Below are 26511 nucleotides of genomic sequence, written 5' to 3'. Positions count from 1 at the left end.
TGAACCCTTGTGGTCCTGGACTCTGCAGTGTGATGGAGGATACAAATGTTAATCAAATAATCACACACACTCTGTATCATTATGAGTGTTGCTAGGGCTAACAAGGAGGTGTTCTGTGGTATGTGTGCTGGGTAACAGGAATTTGACTTAGTCTGAGAGCCTGAGCGTCTATAGCTTCTTTGTATGGATTTTGTGTGAACTTATAGACGGAGAGAAGCTTGGAAACATTAAATCTCTTTGCAAGTACGAGGTGGCACCGTTTCCATTGTGGTTTGGGGGTGGGAGTGTGTCCTGTTTCTCTTGCTGCTCTCTGCATTAGGAGTCAGTTTCTTCCCTTTGCTCAGCTCTTGTTTCGCATTGACAGAGGTGTGAGGAGCAGGCCACTCAGAACACCGCTTGCTATGGGTGGTGTGGCCAGTGCCCCTTCTCTTGCAGTTTATGGTCTGAAGCTGCCTGGGCTGCAGGGCCATGGCAAGGACTGACACGCTCTGTGTCCGTAGATGGTTGGACCTTTTGGGTTGGAAGAAAGTCCCAGGAGGAGGCAGAGTGTCCTCCTAGCACTGCGTCAGAGGTCTGATTTAAGCAGAGCCCCTTCCCCATCAGAAGCATTTATGGTTCCCCAGTTAAAGGAGGACTGTTACGATTTGATTGACACAAACCTGGTATATAACTATCTGAACTCACCTGTTAGCACTAGGTTTCTTCCATTTGCAAATAAATTTTTTTAAATTGTGAAACTGCTGCGGGCTTACAGAATAGCTGCGAGTACAGTATAAAGAATTTTTCCCTTTTTTCTTAAGTTGCCAGCCTGATGTCCCATCACCCCATAGCACGTAAATGTGTACTTGTTGCCAGCAAGGATCTTCTCCCGTATCACAGTAACCCATCAGGCATTAATGTTGCTACGTACCACCATCCAACCGTCAGACCCTGGTCAAGGTCTGCCAGTTGTTGCCTTAATAGTGTCTTTAACAGAAAAAGGAGCTTGTTTGGAACAAAGCGCTGTGTTTACTTGTTGTTTCTCTTTGATCTCCTTCAACCTGGAACAGTTCCCCAGGCTGTAACCTGTGTGACCTTGATGCTTTGGAAGATTACAGGTTAGTTATTTTCTAGGTAGTCTCTCGGTCTGGATTTGTCTGGTCCTCATGGTTGGGGCTTCCCAGGTGGCTTGGACAGTAAAGCGTCTGCCCTCAGTGTGAGAGACCCGGGTTCCAACCCTGGGTTGGGAATATCCCCTGGAGAAGGAAATGGCACCCCACTCCAGTACTCTTGCCTGGAAAATCCCATGAACGGAGGAGTCTGGTAGGCTGCAGTCCATGGGGTCGCTAAGAGTCGGACGCGACTGAGCGACTTCACTTTCTTTCTTTCTTCCATGGGTGGATGAGTTTTTCATCTTAGGCAGGACTTTCACAGGCCGAAGCTGCCTTTTCTTGTTGCATCCTGTTGACTGGGACTTGGCTTGATATGACTTATTACTAAGGATGTTCACTTTGATCATTTGACTAAGGTGGTGTCTCTAGGCTTCACCACTGTAGTGATACTTGTTTTTCCTTTACTCTCTCTCTCTCTCTCTGTCTCTCTCTCTCTCTCTCTGTCTCTCTCTCTCTCTGTCTCTCTGTCTCTCTTTCTCTCTGTCCCTCCCACGGCTTCCTGTTCTACTTAGTGGGTTACCCCTATGGCCAGTGGGAACCACTTCAGGCTTGCTTCTCTGTTTATTCATTCATTCAACTAAGACTGTGTCCAATCTTAGTTGCAGTGTTCGGCTTTTCCCTTATTGTGGCTCACAGGCTTGGCTGCTTGTGACACATGGGATCATAGTTCCCTCACCCAGGACAAGTCCCCTGCATTGGAAGGCAGATTCTTAGCCACTGGTCTACCACGGAAGTCCCTTCTCTGTCTTTTCTCCACATCCCCTCATTCTTTGAGCACGTTCTTGTTCTCTGGCACAAGATGTTTCAGGCTTGTTTTATAATTATCTTGCTGTAGTCCTGGAAATCAGATGTGTATCCTAGGAGTTCACATTCTTTTTAGTGGAGAATAGAAGCAAGGTCTGAAAGCTGGGTGTACTTGGTGTATTCAGAGCTCCTGGGGGTAATGGTTTCCAGGACCTTTGAGGGAACAGAGTGAGAGTATCTGAGCACATCCCAGCCACACACACTTCCGCTCATATCTCTTGCCATGCGTCTCTGTCTCTCTTCCTAACATACCTGTATCTTCAATATGTAATATGTATATTGGAAACCATGAGCTCACACTCACATTTTTCATTCCAGCGCAGAACCACAATATGAAGGGTTCATTCTTGTCTTCTTCCTTTCCATTTTCGCATCTCCCTTTTCCAGCAGTGAGAAATCTGGTTTTGATTCTTCTTAATCTATTTACTTAGTGGCTCTATGTGTACCTGCTTGCTTTTCCCTCTGCTGCCTCCCTCCCCACACCATTCCCCTTGTCACCCTTTGCTGGGTCCCCATGTGCCTCTGCAGGGCCTCTGCTTGTGTGTACAGGCCCTGATGGCCACTCCAGGGTGCCCCTCACCCGCTGCAGCCTCCTGGCCCGCTCTGCCTTACCGAATGACTGTTAGATTGAATAGTTCAAAAAGTGGAAGGGCAGTGCTTTCTTCATGTTTTTATACTTTTTTAAATTTGTTAACATTAATATACATTTTGTAAATAATTAAAAAATCAACACAGACATTTAAAAAATAAAAGAATTCTTCCTGTAGTCTCACTCCACAGAAATAACTAACCATGAGTATATCACCATGAAAAGTTTGAGACTTTTATCTGTACACATGGAATACTTTATATCTTATTAACATATTCGACAAAACAGAATCGCACAGTGCTTTTATGGCTAGCATGTTTTTTTTGGCTGAATATGTCATGTGCATCTTTCTTTTTCAGTACAAATTCTACTTCCTTGTTTTTAACTGCTGCAGATTATTGAGTTACATAAAAGCCGCATAATTGATTTAACTAGTCTCCTATTGACTGACCCTTGGACTATTTTCAGTCTTTTCCTGTCACAAGCTATGTTCTATTGAAAAATTTGTTTCTATGGTTTATTTTCTTTCTCTGATATTTGTTGACGCCTTATGCGGAATTAACCCACTGCAGGCTCAGGGCAGGCCCCTAAGCTGGAGATACTTGGAGATACCTAGAGCCTTTTCTGCGAGCCCTCTGATTTGTTGTTGTTGTTCAGCTGCTAAGTTGTGTCTAACTCTTTGTGACCCCATAGACTAGAGCACACCAGGCTTCCTTGTCCTTCACAAACTCCCTGAGTTTGCTCAGATTCATGTCCATTGAGTCAGTGATGCTATCTCATCATCTCATCCTCTGCTGCCCTCTTCTCCTTTTGCCTTCAATCTTCCCTAGCCTCAGGGTCTTTTCCAGTGGCTCTTCCTATCACGTGGTCAAAGGATTGGAGTTTCAGCTTCAGCATCATTCCTCCCAGTGAATATTCAGAGTTGATTTCCTTTAGGATTGACTGGTTTGATCTTGCTGTCCCAGGGACTCTCAGAAGCCTTCTCCAACACCACAATTCAAAAGCATCAGTTCTTTGGTGCTCAGCCTTCCTCATGGTCCTGCTCTCACATCCGTACATGACTACTGGAAAAACCGTAGCTTTGATTAGATGGACCTTTGCTGGCAAAGTGATGTCTCTGCTTTTTAATCTGCTGTCCAGGTTTGTCATAGGTTTTCCTCCAAGTGGAAGGAGCAAACGTGTTTTAATTTCTTGGCTGCAGTCACCGACAGAGAGCCTCTGATTAGAGGGGTTGGTTATGTGGCAGCAAGTCTGGCAGTGGGAGTGGGTGGGCCTGGCCCAGCGATGGTAACAGGAAGGTTCCTGGAAGCAGGGAGGTAAGAACAAAGACCAGGGTATCAGGAGCCCAGTTGGCTCTCTTCCAGCCCACTCCTCTTCTTTCTCTTCCCATAGCTCTGACCCTTGGGGTGAGGCAGCTGATTACAGTGGTCAGTGAGTATCCCCAGTTCTCTTTAGCTATGCCAGTGCCCCTTAGCAAGTGGCCTGGGAGCCACCTCGGGACCCCGCCAGGAGAGGAAACCCAGCACCAGTGCGGGGGTCAGGGGTGTATCTGAGCCACCAGGCCGCCTGCTCTCCAGGCCAGGGCCTTAGCCTCTTTACCAGGTCTGAGGTGGGCATCTGGCCTGTGAAAAGCTCAGGTCTCGGGTAGGCCAGCAGCTGAGGAAGCGGGGACACGGGGGCGGCCGTAGGTCTCCTCCCTGGGGCAAAGGCCGACCTCCCTGGACAAGGCCGGTTTTGTTGCCCGGATCCTCCCACGCCTTGTTAACTTGAAGAGGCCCTTGCGAGGTAAATGGTGCTGTTTGACTTGCGTGTTTGCTCGAGGGATTTGTGGGCTCCCCAGCCCTCAGTGTGATTTATCTCAGAGGAAATGAGGCAGCTGGTGGGGAGGGTGCTGTGGGCTGGGGTCCCAGGACCTCTCCCTCTCTAGAAGTGGCAGACAGGTGGCTTTTTGTGTGTGGCTGCGTGTGTTTGCTTGCATGTGTATTTTGGGGGGCGGGCATAATGTAGCAGTTCTGTCTCCAAGGGACTGCAGTCAGAATGCGCTATCTGGATGCCCAAGTGATTTGGGGCAGAGATGGCCAAGCCTTGGTGGCGGGGAGGGGCAACATAGGGGATATTTTTGCATCTTCTATCTTGACTACGGTAGTACCTACCTGATCTCTGGTTAAAGAAGAAAAAAAACCTTCAGTGTAGTGAAGTCACTCAGCCCTGGTGTCACTCCCTAGAGGTGACCAACCTCTCTGAACCCCATGGGATATTTCCATGTGGACATTTTCTGTGTCATACTTAACACACAAAGTTTTGTCTTTATTTTCTGCCACCTGCCTTTTTTTTTTTTTTAACTTGCAGTATATCATAGGTCTCCTTATATTTTCTGTAAATTTGAAACATCCAACAAGATATTTTATAGGCTAGCTGTCAGTATTTTATGAACAGCATTCTGTTTGTTGAGCATCATAGTAGTCTGCACTTTTTCCTGTTAGAAATAATTTTTTAGTGGGCACCCTTACATATATCATTGTGTTCCTTTGTGCGTGTTTTTCTAAAGTTTGGTTCTTAGAGATATCCCTGGAAGGTTCAAAGTAATGCTTTTCTTTAAAAAAAAAAAAAAAAAGTTGGTTCTACCAGTTTATTTGGGAAGCTTGAGTCTCCAGGAAACTTCCCTCTCTTCCTTTTGGCCCTGTTACCGTTCTTTAAATATACTTTTTTCCCTGATGATTCATGGAAGTTGACTTCTTTTCCCCGATAACCCAGGAATTGGGTTTCTTAGTCTCCAAAGGGCCTGGCTCTCAGAGAAGCCCAGCGTGTTTTTGACCAGCGTGGAGCAGGATGTGAGTACAGCTGTTCCTGGCCTCCTTGTGGGGAACAACTCAGGCTGTGGCTGTCTTGCTGTGTGAATGGGACCAGGCCCTGGCTTTCTGCCTCCCCTGGGCCACTTCCACCCCCTCCTCACAGGCCGGACGGGAGTCATCTCTAAAGACTGCCGCCTGCCTGAGCTGAGAAGTGTATCAGCTTTTTCACTTCAGAACTCTGGGCCAAATGTAAATATTCTCTCTCAGACTGCTGTTAGCCTTAGCTGGGAAGCTAAACGTTTAGTTTGATGGTTAGTGTGTTTGTGCTGAACTGCCTACTAAGAACATAATCTTCTAACCATAAAAAGGAAAAATTCTAGACTGATAGGATAGTCTTTTAAATCCTCTGGTGTTAACTGTGGCTGTGGTTTTTCCAAAATTTCTCCAGAGGCTTTTGAGCACATTAGCACAGGCAGGATTCTCAGCCCTGTTTGTAGAGAAAAGCTGAGAAGTGTTAGGGGCCCCGTGAGCCTCTGAGTGTCTCGGTGCCGTCCTGTGGGAAAGGGACTGTTTTTGTGCCTTAAGGGCTCGGACAAGACATTAGGAGTTGAGAAAGGTAGATTTCAGCACACAATAAGCAGAACCCGCTTGTGCAGAGCTTTCAGCTGTGGAATGGGCAGAGCCTCGGCCGGGACAGTGTGAGGTATCAGCCTGATCTCCCCAGGGTTCCTTCTGATCCCAGAGCCTATTGCATTAGCCGGCTGGATTGGGCATCAGAAAAGATCCCTGGGTCTGTTCTGTGGTTTTCTCTGATTGACCCTGTCTCAATGGGAAATTGTGACCCATCCTGGCAGCGGATTCACTGGTGCTAAGCTGTGCCTGGGCCATCATGCAGACCCCATCCAAGCTCCTTATGGTGGGCATCTGGGGACTATTTCCCAGTGAAGAGAGGCCAAGTCCAGCTTTTGTGTGGACTGGTGCTGGTGGGCTCTGCTGGGCTAATGCTCACAACAAGGTTTTTCTTTGCATCATTTCAAAGCTGCCTTTAAAATTAGGTTTTATTTTAATATTGGGATAACATCATTTTTGTTTCCTTATTTTTTTAACAGAGGTATGATTGACATGTAACATTGTATTAGTTTCAGGTCTACAACATAATGATTTGATACTTGTATTCATTGTGACAAGCTCACCTCTGTAAGTCTAGTTAACACTCATCAACTTACATAGGTAAAAGTTTTTCTTGTGATGAGAGCTAAATGAGCTTTGTTTCTTAATGAAGCTTGGAAGGCTGGACAGCTATGGGGGTGCATTTGGCTGTTCTACGCAGGGCTGCCACCTCGTGGAAAACTCTGGGAATGGCAGCAATGCCTTTGTTCCGTGGTTCTTACCTGGCTTGGGGATGTTTAGAGTATAAAATGTTTGGAGTGATTTTTAACTGGACTGTTTGAGGTACTGCCCAGAAGACAGGGAAATCTGGTCCAGAAGCTGGATCATTTCCAGATGTGAGCCTGAAGTCAGGAGAGCTCTCCACTGGCTCTGTGTATTCTGGGCATGTGTGGGCACATCCTTGTGGGATGCCTTTCTCACCCCTCACTGGTGGGCTCTGTGTCAGCTGATACCCTTGGGGTACTCCAGACCTCGTCTGTGCCTGGACAAATTCAGGGGTCCTTGGTCCGTTCTGCATTTGGGGGGCTATTTCTCCTTTGTCTAGTGATTTATGGAAAGAAATAATGTTATTATCTCCATCTTGCAACATACATAAAAATATATATTTTAAATAAGTAGTTTAGAGGTTTACATGTGAAATATAAAACTCCTTTTAGAAAAACTAATGAGAGAATATGTTCATGATCTCAAGGTAGGAAGCAAAGAATTTCTTCTTTTTTAATATAAATTTATTTATTTTCATTGGAGGTTAATCACTTTACAATATTGTATTGGTTTTGCCATACATCAACATGAATCTGCCACAGGTATACACGTGTTCCCCATCCTGAACCCCCCTCCTACATCCCTCCCCGTACCATCCCTCTGGGTCTTCCCGGTGCAGCAGCCCCGAGCATCCTGTATCCTACATTGAACCTGGACTGGCGACTCGTTTCATATATGACATTATACACGTTTCAGTGCCATTCTCCCAAATCATCCCACCCTCTCCCTCTCCCACAGAGTCCAAAAGACTGTTCTATACATCTGTGTCTCTTTTGTTCTCTCGCATACAGGGTTATCGTTACCATCTTTCTAAATTCCATATATATGCGTTAGTATACTGTATTGGTGTTTTTCTTTCTGGCTTACTTCACTCTGTATAATAGGCTCTAGTTTCATCCACCTCATTAGAGCTGATTCAAATGTATTCTCATTTTAAAATTTAAACTTCTCATTTTGTATTGGGGTATAGCTAATTAATAATGTTGTGATAGTCTCAGGGCTTCCCAGGTTGTGGTGAACAGCAAAGGGACTCAGCCATACATACACATGTATCCATTCTCCCCGAAACTCACCTCCAGTCCAGGCTGCCACATAACATTGAGCCGAGTTCTCTGTGCTACACAGTAGGTCCTTGTTGGTTATGTATTTTAATTATAGCAGTGTGTACCTGTCTATCTCAAGTTCCCTAACTATTCCTTCCCCCCGGCAACCATAAGTTCATTCTCTAAGTCTGTGAGTCTCATTTTATTTCATAAATAGGTTCATCTGTATCATTACTTTTTATATTCCACATATAAGGGATGTCATATGATGCTTCTCCTTCTCTGACTTACTTCACTCAGTGTGACAATCTCCATGTCCATCCATGTTGCTGCAGATGGCATTATTTCATTATTTATAATATCTGAATAATATTCTATCATATATGTGTCCCACATCTTCTTTATCCTTGGAAGGAAAGAATTTCTTAAATAAAGCAGCCAAAGCGCAAACCATAAAGGAAATGATTGAGTGAGTTTTATCACATTAAAATGTGAAATTTTAGAAACAAGGGACACTAAGAAAATTTAAACGCTATATGTTGGGAAAAGATACTTGTAATGAATATAACTGGAAAAGGGTTAGTACCTGGAATTTAAAAGTCCTGCAGAAAGAAAGAAGTGGGGGAGGGAGGGGCAGGAGGGGAAGGAAAATAAAGGATATGAACAAGCAATTCATGGAAGAGGAAATGTGTATAGACAATAAACGTAAGGTCAACATAAGGAGAGCGTTGCCCTTTCTAGTAATCAGGAAAGCAAATTTTTTTTTTTTTTTTAAAGACATTTTTTGGTCCATGAGGTAGGCATTACTTCAGAAATCTGACTGTTTTCATTGGTTCCAAGAGGTGGTGGAAACATCCCAAGTGTCTTTTGACTAATGAATGGACAAATAAAAGGCTGTACACATATGTGATGGAGTATTATTCATCTTTTAAAAGGAAGGGAATCCTGTCATGTAATGTAGCCTGGATGAACCTTGAGAACATGATGCTAAATGAAGGAAGTCAGTTACAAAGAGATCAGTAGCGTGTGATTCCATTAATAAATAGCGTATGTACCTCTCGAGCCGCTGGATTCATAGACGCAGAGCAGAAGAGTGGCACCCAGGGACGGGGGGAAGGGGATAGCTGGCTGTTGTTTAATGGGGACAGGATTTTGCAAGATGAGAAAGTTCCAGAGATTGGTTGCACAACAATGTGAATATGTGTGACACTACTGAAATATATACTCAGAGGGTGAGAGCTGGCTGCAACAGTTTTATGTTATGTGTATTTTATCTCAATTAAAAATTAAAAGGAAAACCTGGTGTTTGAAATCTTGGTGAGGCTGTGTTGATGACAGTGACTCTCAGAACTCCTGCCCAGAGCTGGTGGTGTATGAACTCGGAGAGCAGTTTTATATCATCCAGTCAGTGGGGAAAAGCCCATATTATGACCTTCAGCTCTGCTTCTAGATGTCCACCCTAGGGGAGCATCTCACAGATGTGAGAGAGGAGATATGGACAGGGTTCACAGTAGTATCATTTATAACAGCAAAAAAGAAAAAGAAAGTAAAGACAATGTAAGGCACCCCACTCCAGCACTCGTGCCTGGAAATCCCATGGATAAAGGAGCCTGGTGGGCCACAGTCCATGGGGTCGCTAAGAGTCGGACACGACTGAGCGACTTCACTTTCACTTTTCACTTTCATGCACTGGAGAAGGAAATGGCAACCCACTCCAGTGTTCTTGCCTGGAGAATCCCAGGGCCGGGGAAGCCTGGCGGGCTGCCGTCTATGGGGTCGCACAGAGTTGGACACGACTGAAGCGACTTAGCAGCAGCAGCAGCAGCAGCAAACATCTATCACAGTGACAGGGCGTGATGCAGAGCAGTCTTGTGGTCGCTGAGGGAGGAAAAAGGGTGGGAAATGGATGACTGGGAGTTTGGGACTAGCAGATGCAAACTGTTATATGTAGAACGGATAAACAGTGAGGTCATACTGTGCAGCACAGGGACATACACTCAACGTCCTGTGATAAAACAGTGGAAAAGAATGTAAAAAAGAACCTCTGTATTTAGGTATAACGGACTCACTCTGTTGTATAGCAGAAAATAGCACACTGTAAATCACCTGTGTGTATGTGCTGAGTCGCTCAGCCGTGTCCGACTCTGTGCGACCCCATGGACGATAGCCCGCCAGGCTCCTCTGTCCATGGGGATTCTCCAGGCAGGAAGACTGGAGTGGGTTGCCATGCCCCCCTCCAGGGGGTCTTTCCAACCCAGGGATGGAACCTCGGTCTCCCGCATTGCAGGAGGATTCTTTACTGTCTGAGCCACCATACTTCAACCTAAAAAAATCTGTCCACAACATACACTACTATATTTTAAATAGATAGCCAACAAAGATCTACTGTACAGCGCAGGGAGCTATACTTAATATCTTATAATAACCTGTAACGGGAAAGAATCTAAAAAAAGACTACATAGACTACATATATATATATATATACACACACACATATATATATATATATATATATATAACCGAATCACTTTGCTATACACCTGAAATTAATACAACATTGCAAATCAGTTATATTTAATAGAATTTTTAAAAATCTAAAAATGTATGATGTACTTCTACAGTGAAATACAGCCTGCACCACTGCCTAAGCCTCAAAAGCAGAATTGCATACAAGGAAGCACATGTAACACCATTAGGAATTTTCACGAGTACATAAGTTGCTGCCAAGTTGCTTCAGTCGTGTCCGACTCTGTGCAACCCCATAGACGGTAGCCCACCAGGCTCCCCCGTCCCTGAGATTCTCCAGGCAAGAACACTGGAGTGGGTTGCCATTGCCTTCTCCAATGCATGAAAGTGAAAAGTGAAAGTGAAGTCGCTCAGTTGTGTCTGACCCTCAGCGACCCCATGGACTGCAGCCTTCCAGGCTCCTCCATCCATGGGATTTTCCAGGCAAGAGTACTAAGTAGTGGAAGTAAAATATGCATTCTGATGGTTGATAGCAAACATAGGGGAGCAATTCTGGAGGGGGATGTGAGGGGTACTGAGTAAGAGAAGGGTATATTGAGGGCTTTGGCTAAGCATCTGTAATAATTTATATCTTCGGAAAGCAGTTTGAGATATGTGACAAAGTAGAGTTGGCCCTCTATATCCTTGAGTTTCACATCGGAAGATTCAACCAACCAGAAATTGGGGGGGAAAATACCAGAAAGCTTGGAAAAGCAAAGCTTGTATTTGCCTTGCTGGCAACTATTTCCGAAGCATTTATATTGTGTTAGGCATTATGCATAATCTAGAGATGATGTAAAGGATAGGCAGCATGCGCATAGACAGAAGAGCCTGGCAGGCTGCAGTCCACGGGGCCGCAAAGAGTCAGACACGCGTATACCACGTGATATAAAAGATCGGAGCATTCATGGATTTTGGTATCTGAAAGGGGTCTTGGAATCAATCCCTCATTGACTGCCTTAAGATGAGAGCACAGTAGTGGGTTCTTATCATTTTATTGCATTATTTGCTGTGCTTTACTGTATGTTTGGAAGATACTGCATTGTTTTTTAAGAAGACTTTAAATGATGAAGTGAGGCTCCATCAGTGGTTTTCTGACCATTTCTCAGCATGCAGTCCTGATCTGCAGTAGCGAAGCATTTTTATGAAACTATTGATGATTTTAATCACCTGAGGAGCCTGTGTACTGTTTTTTAAAATGAGGTTTCTAGTTTAGTGTTGTAAAATTTCCTTTGAAGGAAAGGGTTTTGCCTTAAAAAAAAAAAAAAGAAAAAAGGAGAAAAGAAAAGGAAGAAGACTGAAAGCCCTGAGTGAGCTGATTTCTGTGATTCCCTTTCTTCCCATAGTCCACAGCCCTAGGAGATAATGTCTCAGAGGGGTGAACTCACTTTCCCTGTCTCTGAAAAATTCTGACATTTGAATGAGCTCTTTCTTGTTAATCATATTTATTATTCCCTCCAAAGGGAATATTCAGTATTTCTAGGTTTTGCTTTTCTTGACTGCAAAGATCTTCTGATAACCCAGAATCCATGTTGGATGGAGCCAGGTGATTCCTGGACTGGAGCTGGAACAGTTAAACAGGCTTTTCTGGTTCAGTGCTATCATTTGTGGAATAAGGAAATAAACCCACGCAAGGGCTCAGATCCCCTGAGGTGCTTAGTGGAGGTCAGCAGGCCCTGACCATCTCTTAGCTCATCGTGTAGTTTGTAAGTCAGAGTAGAGCACTCTTGCTTAAAACCCTCCTGTGGTTCCCATGTCACTCGGGATACAGTCCTTGCTGTACGCCTTGCAGCCGTGTCCGCCTCTCTGGCCTTTTTTGTGTGTGTCCACTCCTGCTGGTTCACTGGGCTCCAGTCCCTCTGCCCTGCCCTTCTGTTTGTGCGTGGAGGGTGGCTGGTGGCTCCTGCCTCAGGGCCTTTGAACCTGCTCGCTCCTCTGCCGGGTGTGCTCCTGGCTGCCGCTCTTCGTTTGCACCCGAGCTCAGAATTCACCTTTTGAGAGACTCCTCTTCAGGCTTTAGCTTCTCTCCTGACCTACTCTGTGGCTCAAAAATCTCTCTCCAGCTTATTATTCTATTTTATTTTTTATTTCCTTGACAGCTCTTCTTACACTCTCAGGTTATTTTATTTGGCCTGTTTTTCTAACTAACTACCTATCTCTGTCCCTGTGTATGTCTGTATCATCCCATCAGGTTAAGAGGGCCTGAGACCACAGTCACTGTGTCTGACCAGCATCACCAGCATCTAGAGAGGACTAGAACATCTTAGGTACTTGTGTTGGGGTACTCAGTATCACCCCCAGGTTTGGTGATTTGCTAAAAGGATTTGTACAACTTAGCATATAACCGTACTCACAGATAAAATTTATTTCAGTTAAAGGACACAAAATCAGCCATGGAAAGGGGTCAGTTCAGTTCAGTTGCTCAGTCATGTCTGACTCTTTGCAACCCCATAGACTGCACCATGCCAGGCCTCCCTGCTCATCTCCAGCTCCTGGAGTTTACCCAAACCCATGTCCATTGAGTTGACGATGCCATCCAACCATCTCATCCTTGGTCATCCCCTTCTCCTACCTTCAACCTTTCCCAGCATCAGGGTCTTTTAAATGAGTCAGCTCTTTGCATCAGGTGGCGAAAGTATTGGAGTTTCAGCTTCAGCATCAGTTCTTCCAATGAACACTCAGGACTGACCTCCTTTAGGATGGACTGGTTGGATCTCCTTGCAGTCCAAGGGACTCTCAAGAGTCTTCTCCAACACCACAGTTCAAAAGCATCAGTTTGGAACTCAGCTTTCTTTATAGTCCAACTCTCACATCCATACATGACTACTGGAAAAACCATAGCCTTGACCAGATGGGCCTTTTTTGGCAAAGTAATGTCTCTGCTTTTTAATATGCTATCTAGGTTGATCATAACTTTCCTGCCAAGGAGTAAGCATCTTTTAATTTCATGGCTGCAGTCACCATCTGCAGTGATTTTGGAGCCCCCCAAAATAAAGTCTGTTACCATTTCCACTATTTCCCCATCTATTTGCCATGAAGTGATGGAACCGGAAGCCATGATCTCAGTTTTTTTAATGTTGAGCTTTAAGCCAACTATTTCACTCTCCTCTTTCACTTTCATCAGAGGCTCTTTAGTTCTTCTTCACTTTCTGCCATAAAGGTGATGTCATCTGCATATCTGAAGTTATTGATGTTGCTCCGGCAATCTTGATTCCAGCTTGTGCTTCCTTCAGCCCAGCGTTTCTCATGGTATACTCTGCATAGAAGTTAAATAGGCAGGGTGACAATATACAGCCTTGACGTACTCCTCTTCCTATGTGGAATCAGTCTGTTGCTCCATGTCCAGTTCTAACTGTTGCTTCCTGACCTGCATACAAGTTTCTCAGGAGGCAGGTCAGGTGGTCTGGTATTCCCATCTCTTGAATTTTCCACAGTTTGTGGTGATCCACACAGTCAAAGGCTTTGGCATAGTCAGTAAAACAGCAATAAATGTTTTTCTGCAGCTCTCTTACTTTTTTGATAATCCAACAGATGTTGGCAAATTGATTTCTGGTTCCTCTGCCTTTTCTAAATCCAGCTTGAACACCTGGAAGTTCTTGGTTCATGTACTGTTGAAGCCTGGCTTGGAGAATTTTGAGCATTACTTTGCAAGCATGTGAGATGAGTGTAACTGTGCAGTAGTTTGAACATTCTTTGGCATTGCTTTTCTTTGGGATTGGAATGAAAACTGACCTTTTCCAGTCCTGTGGCCACAACTGAGTTTTCCAAATTTGCTGGTGTCATCTTTTAGGATTTGAAATAGCTCAACTGGAATTCCATTACCTCCACTAGCTTTGTCTGTAGTAATGCTTCCTAAGGCCCACTTGACTTCACATTCCAGGATGTCTGGCTCTAGGTGAGTGATCGTGATTATCTGGATTGTGAAGATGTTTTTTTGTATAGTTCTTTTGTGTAATCTTGCCACCTCTTCCTGATACCTTCTGCTTTCGGTTAGATCCATACCATTTCTGTCCTTTATTGTGCTCATATTTGCCTGAAATATTCCCTTGGTATCTCTAATTTTCTTGAAGCTATCTCTAGTCTTTCCCATTTGTTGTTTTCCTCTATTTCTTTGCACTGATCACTGAGGAAGGCTTTCTTATCTCTTGCTATTCTTTGGAACTCTGCATTCAAACGGGTATATCTTTCCTTTTCTCCTTTGCTTTTTGCTTCTCTTCTTTTCACAGCTATTTGTAAAGCCTCCACAGACAACCATTTTGCTTTTTTGTATTTCTTTTTCTTGGGGATGGTCTTGATCCCTGTCTCCTGTATAATGTCACGAACTTCCTTCCATAGTTCATCAGGTACTCTGTCTAGCAGATCTAATCCCTTGAATCTGTTTGTAACTTCCACTGTATAATCCTAAGGGATTTGATTTAGGTCATACCTGAATGGTCTAGTGGTTTTCCCTACTTTCTTCAATTTAAGTCTGAATTTGGCAATAAGGAGTTCATGATCTGAGCCACAGTCAGCTCCTGGTCTTGTTTTTGCTGACTGTATAGAGCGTCTCCATTTTTGGTTGCAAAGAATATGATTAATCTGATTTCGGTGTTGACCATCTGGTGATGTCCATGTGTAGAGTCTTCTCTTGTGTCATTGGAAGAGGGTGTTTGCTATGACCAGTGCGTTCTCTTGGAAAAGCCCAATTAGTCTTTGCCCTGCTTCATTCTGCATTCCAAGGCCAAGTTTGCCTGTTACTTCAGGTGTTTCTTGACTTCCTACTTTTGCATTCCAGTCCCCTATAATGAAAAGGACTTCTTTTTGGGGTGTTAGTTCTAGAAGGTCTTATAGGTCTTCATAGAAGTGTTCAACTTCAGCTTCTTCAGCATTAATTACTGGTCAGGGCATAGACTTGGATTACTGTGGTATTGAATGGTTTGCCTTGGAAATAAACAGAGATCATTCTGTCATTTTTAAGATTGCATCCAAGTACTGCATTTTGGACTCTTTTGTTGACTATAATGGCTACTCCATTTTTTCTAAGGGATTCTTGCTCACAGTAGTAGATATAATGGTCATCTGAGTTAAATTCACCCATTCCAGTCCATTTTAGTTCACTGATTCCTAGAATGTCGACATTCACTCTTGCCATCTGTTTGACCACTTCCAGTTTACCTTGATTCATGGACTTAACATTCCAGGTTCCTATGCAATATTGCTCTTTATAGCATCAGACTTTGCTTCTGTCACCTGTCACATCCACAACTGGGTGTTGTTTTTGCTTTGGCTCCATCTCTTCATTCTTTCCGGAGTTATTTCTCCACTGATCTCCAGTAGCATATTAGGCACCTGCCGACCTGGGGAGTTCATCTTTCAGTGTCCTATCTTTTTGCCTTTTCATACTGTTCATGGGGTTCTCAAGGCAAGAATACAGAAGTGGTTTTCCATTCCCTTCTCCAGTGGACCGCATTTTGTCAGAACTCTCCACCATAATCTCTCCGTCTTGGGTGGCCTTACATGGCATGGCTCATAGTTTCACTGAGTTAGACAAGGCTGTGGTCCATGTGATCAGATTGGTTAGTTTTCTGTGATGGTGGTTTTCAGTCTGGCTGCCCTCTGTTGGAAAAAGATAAGAGGCTCATCTCTTCCTGATGGGAGAGACTGACTGAGAGGGAAACTGGGTCTTATTCTGATGGGTGGGGCCATGCTCAGTAAATCTTTAATCCAGTTTTCTGTTGATGGGTGGGGCTGTGTTCCCTCCCTGCTATTTACCTGGGGCCAAAACTGTGGTGGAGGTGATGAAGATAATGGTGACCTCCTTCAAAAGATCCCATGCATGCACTCCTGCACTCACTGCCCCCAACCCTGCAGCCGGCCACCACCGACCCACGCCTCTGCTGGAGACGCCTGGACACTCCTGGGCAAGTCTAGGTCAGTTTCTTGTGGGGTCACTGCTCCTTTCTCCTGGAAAGGGTTGCATGGGGCAAAGTCCAGAGGAAACTGGTTGATGGGTTCTGAGAATCCTGCTGTGGAGTCACACAGGACAGGCTTAGTTCCCCCAGCACTGAATCATGACAACACGTGAGACTCGTAACCAGGGAAGCCCATGAGATTCTCCCTGCCCAGGAAGCTTTTACTGGGAGTGGCCATATACATAGCCCCTTGCTTAGCATGTTATGAAATTCAAGACTCCCAGAAGAAAGCCCAAGACTCACTGTCCATCCACTCCAGTCATGGAAAACTCTTCCTATCACTTGGGAAAAGTTTTATATCAGTGCAGTGGACTACTTACCATTCATGTTGCCAGACACCAGCCAAGGGTCAGCTTGCAAGCAGGCCTCCCTAAGGCTAGACGTCTCAGACCTGCTATAATAGCTCTTTCCTGAACATTACTGAAGGAATGTTTGTGAATGAGTGAATCAGCTCAGTGTGACTGCAGGGCCTGTGGAATCAGACCGTGAGACTCCTGAAGGCCACAGGGTATAACCTCTCCTCCCTTGTCAACAGTCCTTCCCCCAGACAGACGGAGGCCAGTTTGTCCTGCTTCCTGCCCTCCAACCTTTGGTTAGCATGATTCTTGGCCCCCAGGTGCTGAAGCACAACGGGTCATCAGAAATCCTCAACAAGCTGTACGACACGGCCCTGGACAAGCTGGAGGTGGTGAAGAAGGACTATGACGCCCTGCGGAAGCGGTACAGCGAGAAAGTCGCCATCCACAGCTCGGACCTGAGCCGCCTGGAGCAGCTGGAGGAGGAGAACCAGCGCCTGCTGAAGCAGACGGAGATGCTGACCCAGCAGAGGGACACGGCCATCCAGCTGCAGCACCAGTGTGCCCTCTCCCTGAGGAGGTAGGAGCCTGGGCCGCTACGGGAGGCAGCAGCTGGCCTGTCTTTCATTCTCGGAGAATGGCCCGAGGGCCGAGTGCTGCCTTCCCTGCCAGGGACCACTCTCTCCTCCGTGGGCTCTTGGTCATCTGCAAGGCTCCCTGCCACATCTCCAGAAACCACCTTCCTGACTCTCAGCATGCCGCGGGCACTGAGCTCGTCTCCCGTCTGAGCGGCTCAGGTGTTCTGACCGTCCTGGTTCTGAGCTTGCCCCACAAGCCTCTCCCTCCCTGTCTCTCACTCACCTAACAGACAGGGAAGTTAATTGTCCTAGGCAGCATTTCTCCCAAAAGCTCTACTTTTTATTAAGGTAGATAATCTGTAGGGCTCTGACCGCAGCCCTCAAACAGTGTTTCTTAAGTACATTTCTGCAGCATAGCTGTCCTCTGAGTTGCCTGTTAGCTTTATATGAAAGGTAGTCTCCGGCTGTAAGGGGGTTTGGGAATTGCCAGCTGGCACATAAACAGGTGTCTGCCCTGCAGGACTTCTCAGAGCCTTTACTCTGGTACTGGGCACTAGATTCTCCCAGGAGGGGGCAGATGCAATGTCTCCTAAACATCGGTCTGTAAAGGGCACACCTTCAGTGGAGCACCATGCAGGGTTGGTGCGCCAAGGAACCCACATTCAGACATGCTGCTCTGGAGCTGCAGGCTTTAATTTGCAGGGCTACCTTCATGGAAGGATCTTCCTTGCCTGAAAGGACTGAGCTGTGCCCTGATGCCAACCTGGTGACCTTGGACCAGTCACCTGTATCTCAAAGCCTTATCATCTGTATCTGTGAAATGAGGTGGCCAGACTCAGTGATCATTCAGGCCACTTTTATCTTTCATAGGCTGCGATTCTAGTATTATTTTTTTTAATTTATAAAAATAATGTAGCTTGACCATGGAAGAAAGAAAGAATTCTGGGGTTTTTTTGTTGTTGTTGTTCTGGTAGAGCAGAGGCAGTGAAGTCTTCCGTGGAACTTCCCGTATGTGTAAAAGGTTGAGAAAAAGTCTGGGTCCAGGGGCACTGGTCCTTCATGACTTTTCTCTCTTGGGGGTGTGGAGAATGACCTCTCTCAAATCTTCGTGCTTCACTGTCCAGCACAGCAGAGCTGGCTGGGCAGGTCCCCATCCCCCACGTCCTGGCTGCCCCTCTGCCCCAGGTTCGAGGCCATTCACCATGAGCTGAACAAAGCCACGGCCCAGAACAAGGACCTGCAGTGGGAGATGGAGTTACTGCAGTCAGAGCTGACGGAGCTGAGGACCACACAGGCGAAAACCGCCAAGGAGTCGGAGAAGTACAAGGAGGAGCGGGACGCAGTGTACAGCGAGTACAAGCTCATCATGAGCGAGCGCGACCAGGTCATCTCCGAGCTGGACAAGCTGCAGACCGAGGTAGAGCTGGCCGAGTCCAAGCTCAAGAGCAGCACATCTGAGAAGAAGGCGGCCAGCGAGGAGATGGAGGCACTGCGGCAGGTAGGAAGGTGGTGAGGGAGCAAGGGCTGTGGTGCATTGCTGCTTGGAGCAGCGGGGAGCTGATGGCTTCTCGCCTTAGGCCTGCTGCTGGCTGGGCTGTCGGATGTCGCCTGGGCGGCTGCTGAGCTCACACTCGGTGCCAGGCTCTGGTCAGGCTGCATCGGACACAGGTGAGGTCCAGCTATGGTCCCGGGTATCTGGAGCTGACAGTGTAGGAAGAAGGTTGGATGACACATGCAGACGCTCCCCCATGCCCTTGGGGATGTGATGGTTGATGAGTCTCCAGCTGGAAGTCAGCTCAAGGACTTGCTCATTAAGAAGATATCCCAAGGCTAGGGTCCCAGAGCCATAGATACATCTGGCCTTGCGAGTCAGGAAGAGCACACTCAGTGTTCCTTTCCCCCGACATCTGAGGAATCTGCTCTGTGGAGGGGTAGTTGGGCTCCTGATGGGAAGATGGTCTACTAGGCTGAGTCCAAGGGCCCTTTCAAGCCTTGCTTCCTGGGGGACATATCTGCAGAGAGTGGGGCTCAGGAGCATCCAAATTGAGCTGCTGAGCTTGACTGCTGAGTGACCAGTGTGGCATCTCTGCATCTTTCCTGCCTCGCCACCCAGGCCTCATTGCTGACACTGCTTACTCCTATGACCAGGTGTGTTCTGCTGAGTCGGAGCACAGGGCCGTGGACATAGGCCCGTGGACTCTCCCTATTTGAGATTGCCTTTGCATTCTGTTGCTGCTGAACTTGATCAGAGCAGATTGTCTTTCCACTGGAGTAGTTCTCCATTCATTCTTCTCAATTCTGCTTTGCTCTGCAGGTCCATTAGAATAAAGGCTTGAAAACTGGCCTGTGAAAAGTGAAAAGAAGGTGTTAAAGGTCGGGCGGTTTGGGCAGAGAGAGTGTATGCATGGATTGTTGCAGCCAGAGCCCCCTGGACTGAGCCTGAGGCAGGGCTGATACCCCAGGGGTGGCCAGGGCTGATACCCGAGGGGTGGCCAGGGCCTGGGGAGCCTCTCTCTGGACAGTGATGCTGCCTCAGGCCCTGGCAGTGCTGGGAGCAGTGCTTGGAGGGCAGACCTCCTCAACCACGTGACCTCTTACCTCTCTCAGAGCTCTGGGCCTCTCAGTTGCCTCATCTACAGCATCCGCTTCACAGGGTGGTTGCAACCATCAGCTGAATTAACATTGAAAACACACTTAGAATAGTATCTGCGTAAAGTAGGGATGAGTTAAGTCTTTATTATCAGGGTTATTTTTATGCCCATCTGAACTTTACCACCCTGTTAGGATTAGGGTGCATCCTATGAAATTGTTTTTATAGGCAAAAATGGCCAAATAACGACAGTTTCATGCAGAGAGAGTGAGACTTCTCCACATCATCAAGGTGAAAGCCATCGTGAAAAGGAATATTTTTTCTTTGATGAATAAAAGACCATAATGAAGAGATTCTTTTTTTTTTAATTGCTGTAAAAGTCACATAATATAAAACAAACTATTTTAATGGTATTGGACTGCACAGTACAGTGGTACTAAGTTGATTCACATTGTCATGTAGCTCTTACCATCATTCATCTCTCGAATTTTCACCTTTCTAAGCTGAAACTTTGTCCCAATTAGACACTAACTCCCCATCCCTCCGCCACCCCCACCCACGGCTCCTGACATCTATCTACCAACGTACTGTCTGACTCTGAATTGGACTATTATTCTAGGTAATTGAAGAGATTCTTACTAAGCAAATATAATATGTTGTGGCTTGGTGACTGCCCTGGAGAAAACATCAACCTCATTTTCATATTCTGGTATGAGAGCTTAATTGTTGGGGAAAATGTTGATACCAAATAAGGAAAACAAAATGATGAAGAGTAAAAACATCAGAAATGCCTGAGTCAGTCCCTGAACTACAACGTCAAGGACAGTGTGTTAAAGCCGTTGAAGGTGAGGCTGTGATAGGCCAGCAGCCACCTGGCTGAGATGATAGAGGTCAGTTGTGCTCTTGGCAGGAATCCAGAAGCACGGGGGCGGAGGAAGACCCCCGGCTGCCCCGCAGTGCTCGGTCTGGTGGCCCGTGTCGCCCACTCTGCCAGGGCTCACGTGTGCCTCCAGTTGGAGCCCTGAACCTTCACAGGGGGCACTGGCCACACATGAGGTCTGCCTGTCCGCTGAGACAGGAATCTTTTCTGGGCACCCATCCCAGTCAGTAGGTGAGGACAGCCCAGCCCCCACCCCTGTAGCTTCCACAGCTGAAACCATCGGCTCCCTCTGGAATCTGTCTGGGTTCTGGGACAAGACCACTCCCCGTCTGGACAGAAGAGGCTAACTAAGTCTCTGGCCTGGGCCGTCTTGGCTCTGAGGTATGGGCGTGGAGGGTCTTATCTCCCCATGGCCTGCGAGGCCCCTAAGGATTGCTCCCACCCCTCTCCAGCAGCCACTTCTTGCGGGGTCACCTGAGATGGACCTTGAGCCAGGCCAGGGCCCAGGTCTCAGAACTGTTTTTGTTCTGCTCAACAGGGCTGGTGGTTCTTTTTCCTTCTGACACGTGTGCCTTCCTGTGCTCCCCACCTCCTCTCTGTACCTCCAGTTTATTTACCCTCTTTTCTCTTTCATTGCCTCCCACCCACCCTATTGTCTTCTGCAGAGTGGGTTGTGCAAAGAAAGAGCAGGTGGGGGCCCTGTCAGGGTTTTTGCCTCGCTCTGGACATCCGGTCAGCTCTGCCACCTCTCTCCCTTGCTTCCCACCTTTGAGAGAGGGCACAGCCAGGGACTTCCTTCACCTGGGCCGGCATCCAACCTCCGGCTGTGGGCTGCCAGGTTCCGTGAACGCTTGCCGGCTTCAGGAGGACATGGAAACTGGTTGCTGCCCCAGGGAAGCCGTGGGGCGCTGCTGCCTTTCACAGAGGTCCTTCCGGAGACTGGGTCGCTTCCTAAGACAGGCCCGTCTGACAGAGCCGCTGTCCCCTTGAAAGGCAAGCTTGGCCACTTGGACTGGCAGTGCTTTCTACTGCTCCTTGAACGCAGCTGCATCTCTGATGTCCAGTCCTGCTTGGGGGATTGAATTTGGTAGAAAGTTGGGGAGCATGGTATGAGGGGGGAGGTACTGCGTGAAGTGAGGAAGGAGCAGTGGGGAGCAGGGGGATAGGAGGCGAGGCACTGGGGGAGGTGGACGATGACCCAGAGGAGCATTCTCGCCTTGTGTGTATTTCACTTCTTCAGAAAGCGTTTGAGCTGGACTAGGAGTTACTCTAGCAGTAGGCACTCACTTCGTTGTCTCTCATATTCTTCATGTTTTCTGAGGATTGTGGAAGCACAGAGGGAGCTTTCTGTATGAATGCTTCAAAGAGTTTGATTTGAAATTTTAACGGAGCATGTCGTGCTTTGGAAACAGGTCTAGAAGCAGATCCTTTAGATTTCAGCTTTTTAAAGGAACTGATACACCTAGGACTTCCCCAGCAAACATAGCAGTCAGTGGATTTTCAGACTTAGCAATGACTGTGTGCCAGAGTGTGACAGCTGTGTTGTAGACGCAGCGGGTGGGGAAGCGCCGTGACCAGTGCTGCGCCCTTCACTGCAGTGGGGCCTCGTGTCACGATTTGCCACAAGCACTGTCTAGAGAGATGCAGAGGGCTCTCTGCAAGACACACATCCCGGAAGTGGCAGGTGGGGTTTAGGAGGAGCCCTCTGGGGGTCTGGGCCTCTGAGACCAGGACAGAGGAGGGGCCGGGCTTCCAGTCCTGGCTCTGTGAGGGGCTGAGAGAGTTTGAGTGAACACTAGTACAGCATCGCTAGGGGTCTGAGCATGGCTGTGGAGCGTGTCGTCACGGTTTGGGGTGTGTCGGAATGGGCTCTGGCTGGGATCCCAGCACTTCCCTCCATCCGGCTCCTGAGAGTGCAGCCCCAGCTCCTGCACCAGTCGGAGGGCACTTGTGGACCAGAAGGCCCAGTAACCTCCCCCTCTGCTCGCTCATTGTCCCCCTGCAGATCAAAGACACAGTGACGATGGACGCCGGGAGAGCCAACAAGGAGGCTGAAATCCTTCGAAAGCAGTGCAAGGCTCTGTGCCAGGAGCTGAAGGAAGCCCTCCAGGAGGCGGACGTGGCCAAGTGCCGGCGGGACTGGGCATTCCAGGAGCGGGACAAGATCGTGGCTGAGCGGGACAGCATCCGGTATGGGCGCTGGGGCCCCCACGGGCTCAGGTCTCCCCACAACGCAGTGGGTCTGTGGGAGGGTCAGAGTCTTTACCACTTACTTCCAGGTCTGGTGGGAGTGACCCGAGTCCTTCTCACTCTAGGTGATGCCCCAGTCTCGCCTCATAGTGAAAGTTTGGAATTTTCCATTGCATCTCAACTTCCTGTTTGCCTTCACCCTAGATGTCCAAGTGCATGCTGTGTCCAGAGCATAGACCCTCGTGAAGTGGCGCAAGGCTAGGCTTAGGGGGCTTCTGGTGCAACTGACATTTCAGCAATGCATTCTTTTTTTTTTTTTTAACTTTGTATTTTGTATTGGGGTATAGCTGCTTAACAAACAATGTTGTGATAGTTTCAGATGAACAGTGAAGGGACTCAGCCGTACATACACATGTATCCACTCTCCCCCAAACTCCCCTCCCATCCAGGCTGGCTCATCTCATTGAGCACAGTTCCCAGTGCTACGCAGTAGGTCCTTGATGGTTATCCGCTTTAAATATGGCACTGTGTACATGTCCATCCCAAACTCCCTAGCTTTCCCTTCCGCTCATCCTTCCCTTCCCCACCCAGCAACCAGAGGTTCATTCTGTAACTCTAAGTTTCTCTCTCTTTCTGTTTGGTAAGTAAATTCATTTGTATCACAGAACTGCATTCTTACAGCTAGTATTCATTGGTTGTTGACAACCAGTGTCCCTTGAGCTTTAAGGAGACCCTGGGAGAGAAATAGCCTTTTAGGCTCCTGGGCGTGTGTGATGCCTGTGCGGGGGCCGAGCAACGTCATGGGACAGGGCAATGCGGGGAGGGAGATGCGTGAACAGTAAACCCGTGGGGGTGTGCAGGGAACTGGGGGGCAGGTAGGGAGGTCTCCCCTGAAAGCATGGCATTCGAGCCAGAACTTAAGCTTGAGTGGCATTTTTTCTAAATGGAGGAAGGTGATGGGTCCTGCAGCCCGAGGGACCATCATGAACAAAGGTGGCTGGTGAACTCAGGGCAGGCCTGGGACTGGGTGTGGCATGAGTGGGGTGCACACTTCCAGAGTCAGTAGGAGAAACGGCCGACAGGGCTCCTGAGGGCAGGTAGTGAGGACCGCTGGAGGGGAGCCCTTGAGTGTAGACTTGGAGCTTGGCCTGGAGTAAAGCCAGGAGAGGCCCTAGTGGCGTGGTGTTTCTGGTGATGACTGAGAACCCGGTCAGTGAGACTTTTTGTAACTTGTGGCCTTTTGGAGAGACAGATGTACTCTGGGCTGATCGGGAGATAAAGGTTCAGGGTTGGAGGGGACTTGGGGCCATTGAGAGGAAGGGACCTGCCCATTCAGGGTCCGTCCGGTGGCAGGATGCAGTTCTGCAGGTGGCACAGAGCACAGACTCCCCTGCTGCTGGGTCACTTGTCCCCACCTCCTGTCTGACTGACCAAGCTGATCCTGGGATCCCAGAGGCCACACATTTGTTAGTAGAGACTTTTTAAGCCTACCTGCACAGGGCTCGGGGCTGCAGAGATGCGTAAGACATGATTTCTGTCCAAATGGGGGGCTCCATCTAGTTGTGGGGTGGAGGGCAACTCTAGAAAAACCTGCATGAAGCATGTGGTCGGTGCTGGAGCACTGGGGCTTGCCAGATGGGCTGGGAGCGCGGGAGCATGGTGTTTGACCCCAGGTATACTGAGGGTGAAATTGTGGGATGAACTCTGGACTGCAGAATGAGATGCTTGTTGCCTGGTAACCATGGGGTTGTCCCCTCTGCCAGATCCAAGGTGTCCCCTCTGTCCCTGTGTGGGATTGGCCTGGGAGGTCTTGTCTCCAGACTCTCAAGCACTCCTCTCATGCATTTGGGGCCGAGGCAGGCATCCGGGGTGTTTAGGAGCATGGGCTGCAAGCTTCACTGCAGGCCATGAGTCCTCCGCCCCTGCCCCTTACAGTGACCTTGCCCCTTGCCCCCTCTGTCAGGACGCTCTGTGACAACCTGAGGCGGGAGCGGGACCGGGCAGTGAGTGAGCTGGCTGAGGCCCTGCGCAGCCTGGACGACACTCGCAAACAGAAGAACGATGTCAGCCGGGAGCTGAAGGAGCTCAAGTATGCTGGGGTGGGCGCTACTGGGATGAGCTGGCACTCGGGGAGCACGGGGCCCCCTCCCACCAGAGCACAGCAGCCCCATGGGCAGGCCTGGCCGCCGGTCCCCTTACTCGGTCAGTCCATAAAATGTGTCCCAGTGTTGCCTCTACGTTGAGAATTAATTAGAAATCCTCAGACCAGCACAGAAGTGGCAGCGGCCCTTTGGTGAGCCTGTGGAGGTGGACGGGCACCGTGTGCACAGGGGCATCGGAAGGAAGGCCCCTGTCCCGGGCAGTCCGCTGGGGGACAGGCAAGCATGTGTTGTCCATTATTCCCCCTCTCCCTCCCTCGTTCATTCGCCAACTCAGCAAGGATTTGCAAGGTACCTGTTCTTTGTGGACCAGGCCCTGGGGGAGGCACAAGCCATCGGTCCCTGTGGGGGCTCGCAGCACATGGAGGTGGACCCAAGGCAGGGCCGTCTGAGAGACCAGTATGCGATGGGCCAGAAAGATGACAGGTTGTGAAGCAGCATTTGAAGGTGGTTGTTACTACCACTCCAGTCTACTCTGACTGTGCTGTGTGGGGCGTCAGACACTTGATTGCAGTGCTGCTCCAGGGACGTCACTTCAGACTTGGTAGCCTCTCCCAGTGTATAGAAAATATAAAGATCCAAGCTGAAAAAGAGAAACTGGCAGATCCCAACAGCCATCATTGCAGTTCAGAATAGGAACCAGACTCTGTAGTTGAGAAGCAGTGGCTCTCTGTCTGTTCGTGAGACCTCCCAACCCAATAGGGTGGTGAGAAGCTAGTGAGTGTGCAAGCCTCGCACATTCAAGCAAAGCCTTCCAGAAGTGGGGGTGACTGCTTCCCCTTCCTCCCTGTTCAGCAGCATCTCTTAACATGAGACAAACAGCTTCATTTGCTCAATGAAAACCCAGAAGCCCTGGGACTTAAGCACTCTAAGAAAATCCCGGAGGTTAAGAGGCAAAAAGGCTCTCCAGGGACCCAGTTTGGATCTAGCAAGCGGTAGAATCAAATTAGAGCAAAGCCTGGAGCCCTGGGGTGCTTGAGCACGGGAAGAGGTTTCGTACAGTAATTGAGCCAGAGTTGCCTGGAACTTTTGAGAAATGTCAAGTTCCATTTGTTTGTTTGTTCAGCACATTTGTATTTGCACCTTCTCGGTGCTGAGTTCTCTTAACTGGTGGGGTGCAGGCAAGGGACTTGGTGCTGCTGCCCAGGAAGCCCCCCGTCTGCAGAAGCAGCACACTTGCATAGTGGGCGAGAGCTGAGCCACGTGCGGTGACCGTGTAGCACGAGGGTGTCAGGGCAGTGACGATGAAGTCGGAAGGGCATCTGGGCCCAGGTTTTAGGAAGAAGGGTGTTGCTGGGGAAGATTACAAGGTTTCTGAGTCTTTTTTCATCCTCTTCCCTGGGTCTTTCTGAGAGCTAAAGCTTTTTATTTTGATAAAATCCAATGTATTGATTTTTTAAAAACTTTAATGGATTATGTTATATCTGAAAAGCCCTTAATCTATTTTAGATCTCAAAGATTTTCTCCTATACTTTCCTTCTAGAAGTTTTATAGTTTTACATTTAAATCTATGATAGATCGTGAGTTAATCTTTACATAAGGTATGGGC

The 26511-nt window shown here is 47.9% G+C and overlaps 1 protein-coding gene across 4 annotated transcripts in view; it reads left to right on the top strand.

The window, feature by feature from the left end:
- The window catches only part of DLG5 (discs large MAGUK scaffold protein 5), a 120303-nt gene that overhangs the window by 62612 nt on the left and 31180 nt on the right, over positions 1 to 26511 (top strand). For all 4 annotated transcript variants that reach the window (XR_011253131.1, XM_069572549.1, XM_069572548.1 and 1 more), the window contains 4 exons: positions 16886 to 17145; positions 18329 to 18641; positions 22619 to 22803; positions 24767 to 24892. Coding sequence is in view for 3 of the 4 variants with exons in the window: in XM_069572549.1 (XP_069428650.1) it covers positions 16886 to 17145; positions 18329 to 18641; positions 22619 to 22803; positions 24767 to 24892 (884 nt within the window). In the remaining variant the exon portion in view is untranslated. The remainder of the gene's footprint in view (positions 1 to 16885; positions 17146 to 18328; positions 18642 to 22618; positions 22804 to 24766; positions 24893 to 26511) is intronic.

Source organism: Ovis canadensis, chromosome 25 (assembly GCF_042477335.2).
Source record: "Ovis canadensis isolate MfBH-ARS-UI-01 breed Bighorn chromosome 25, ARS-UI_OviCan_v2, whole genome shotgun sequence".
NCBI lineage: Eukaryota > Metazoa > Chordata > Mammalia > Artiodactyla > Bovidae > Ovis > Ovis canadensis.
This window is presented reverse-complemented; position numbering and strand designations above follow the sequence as displayed.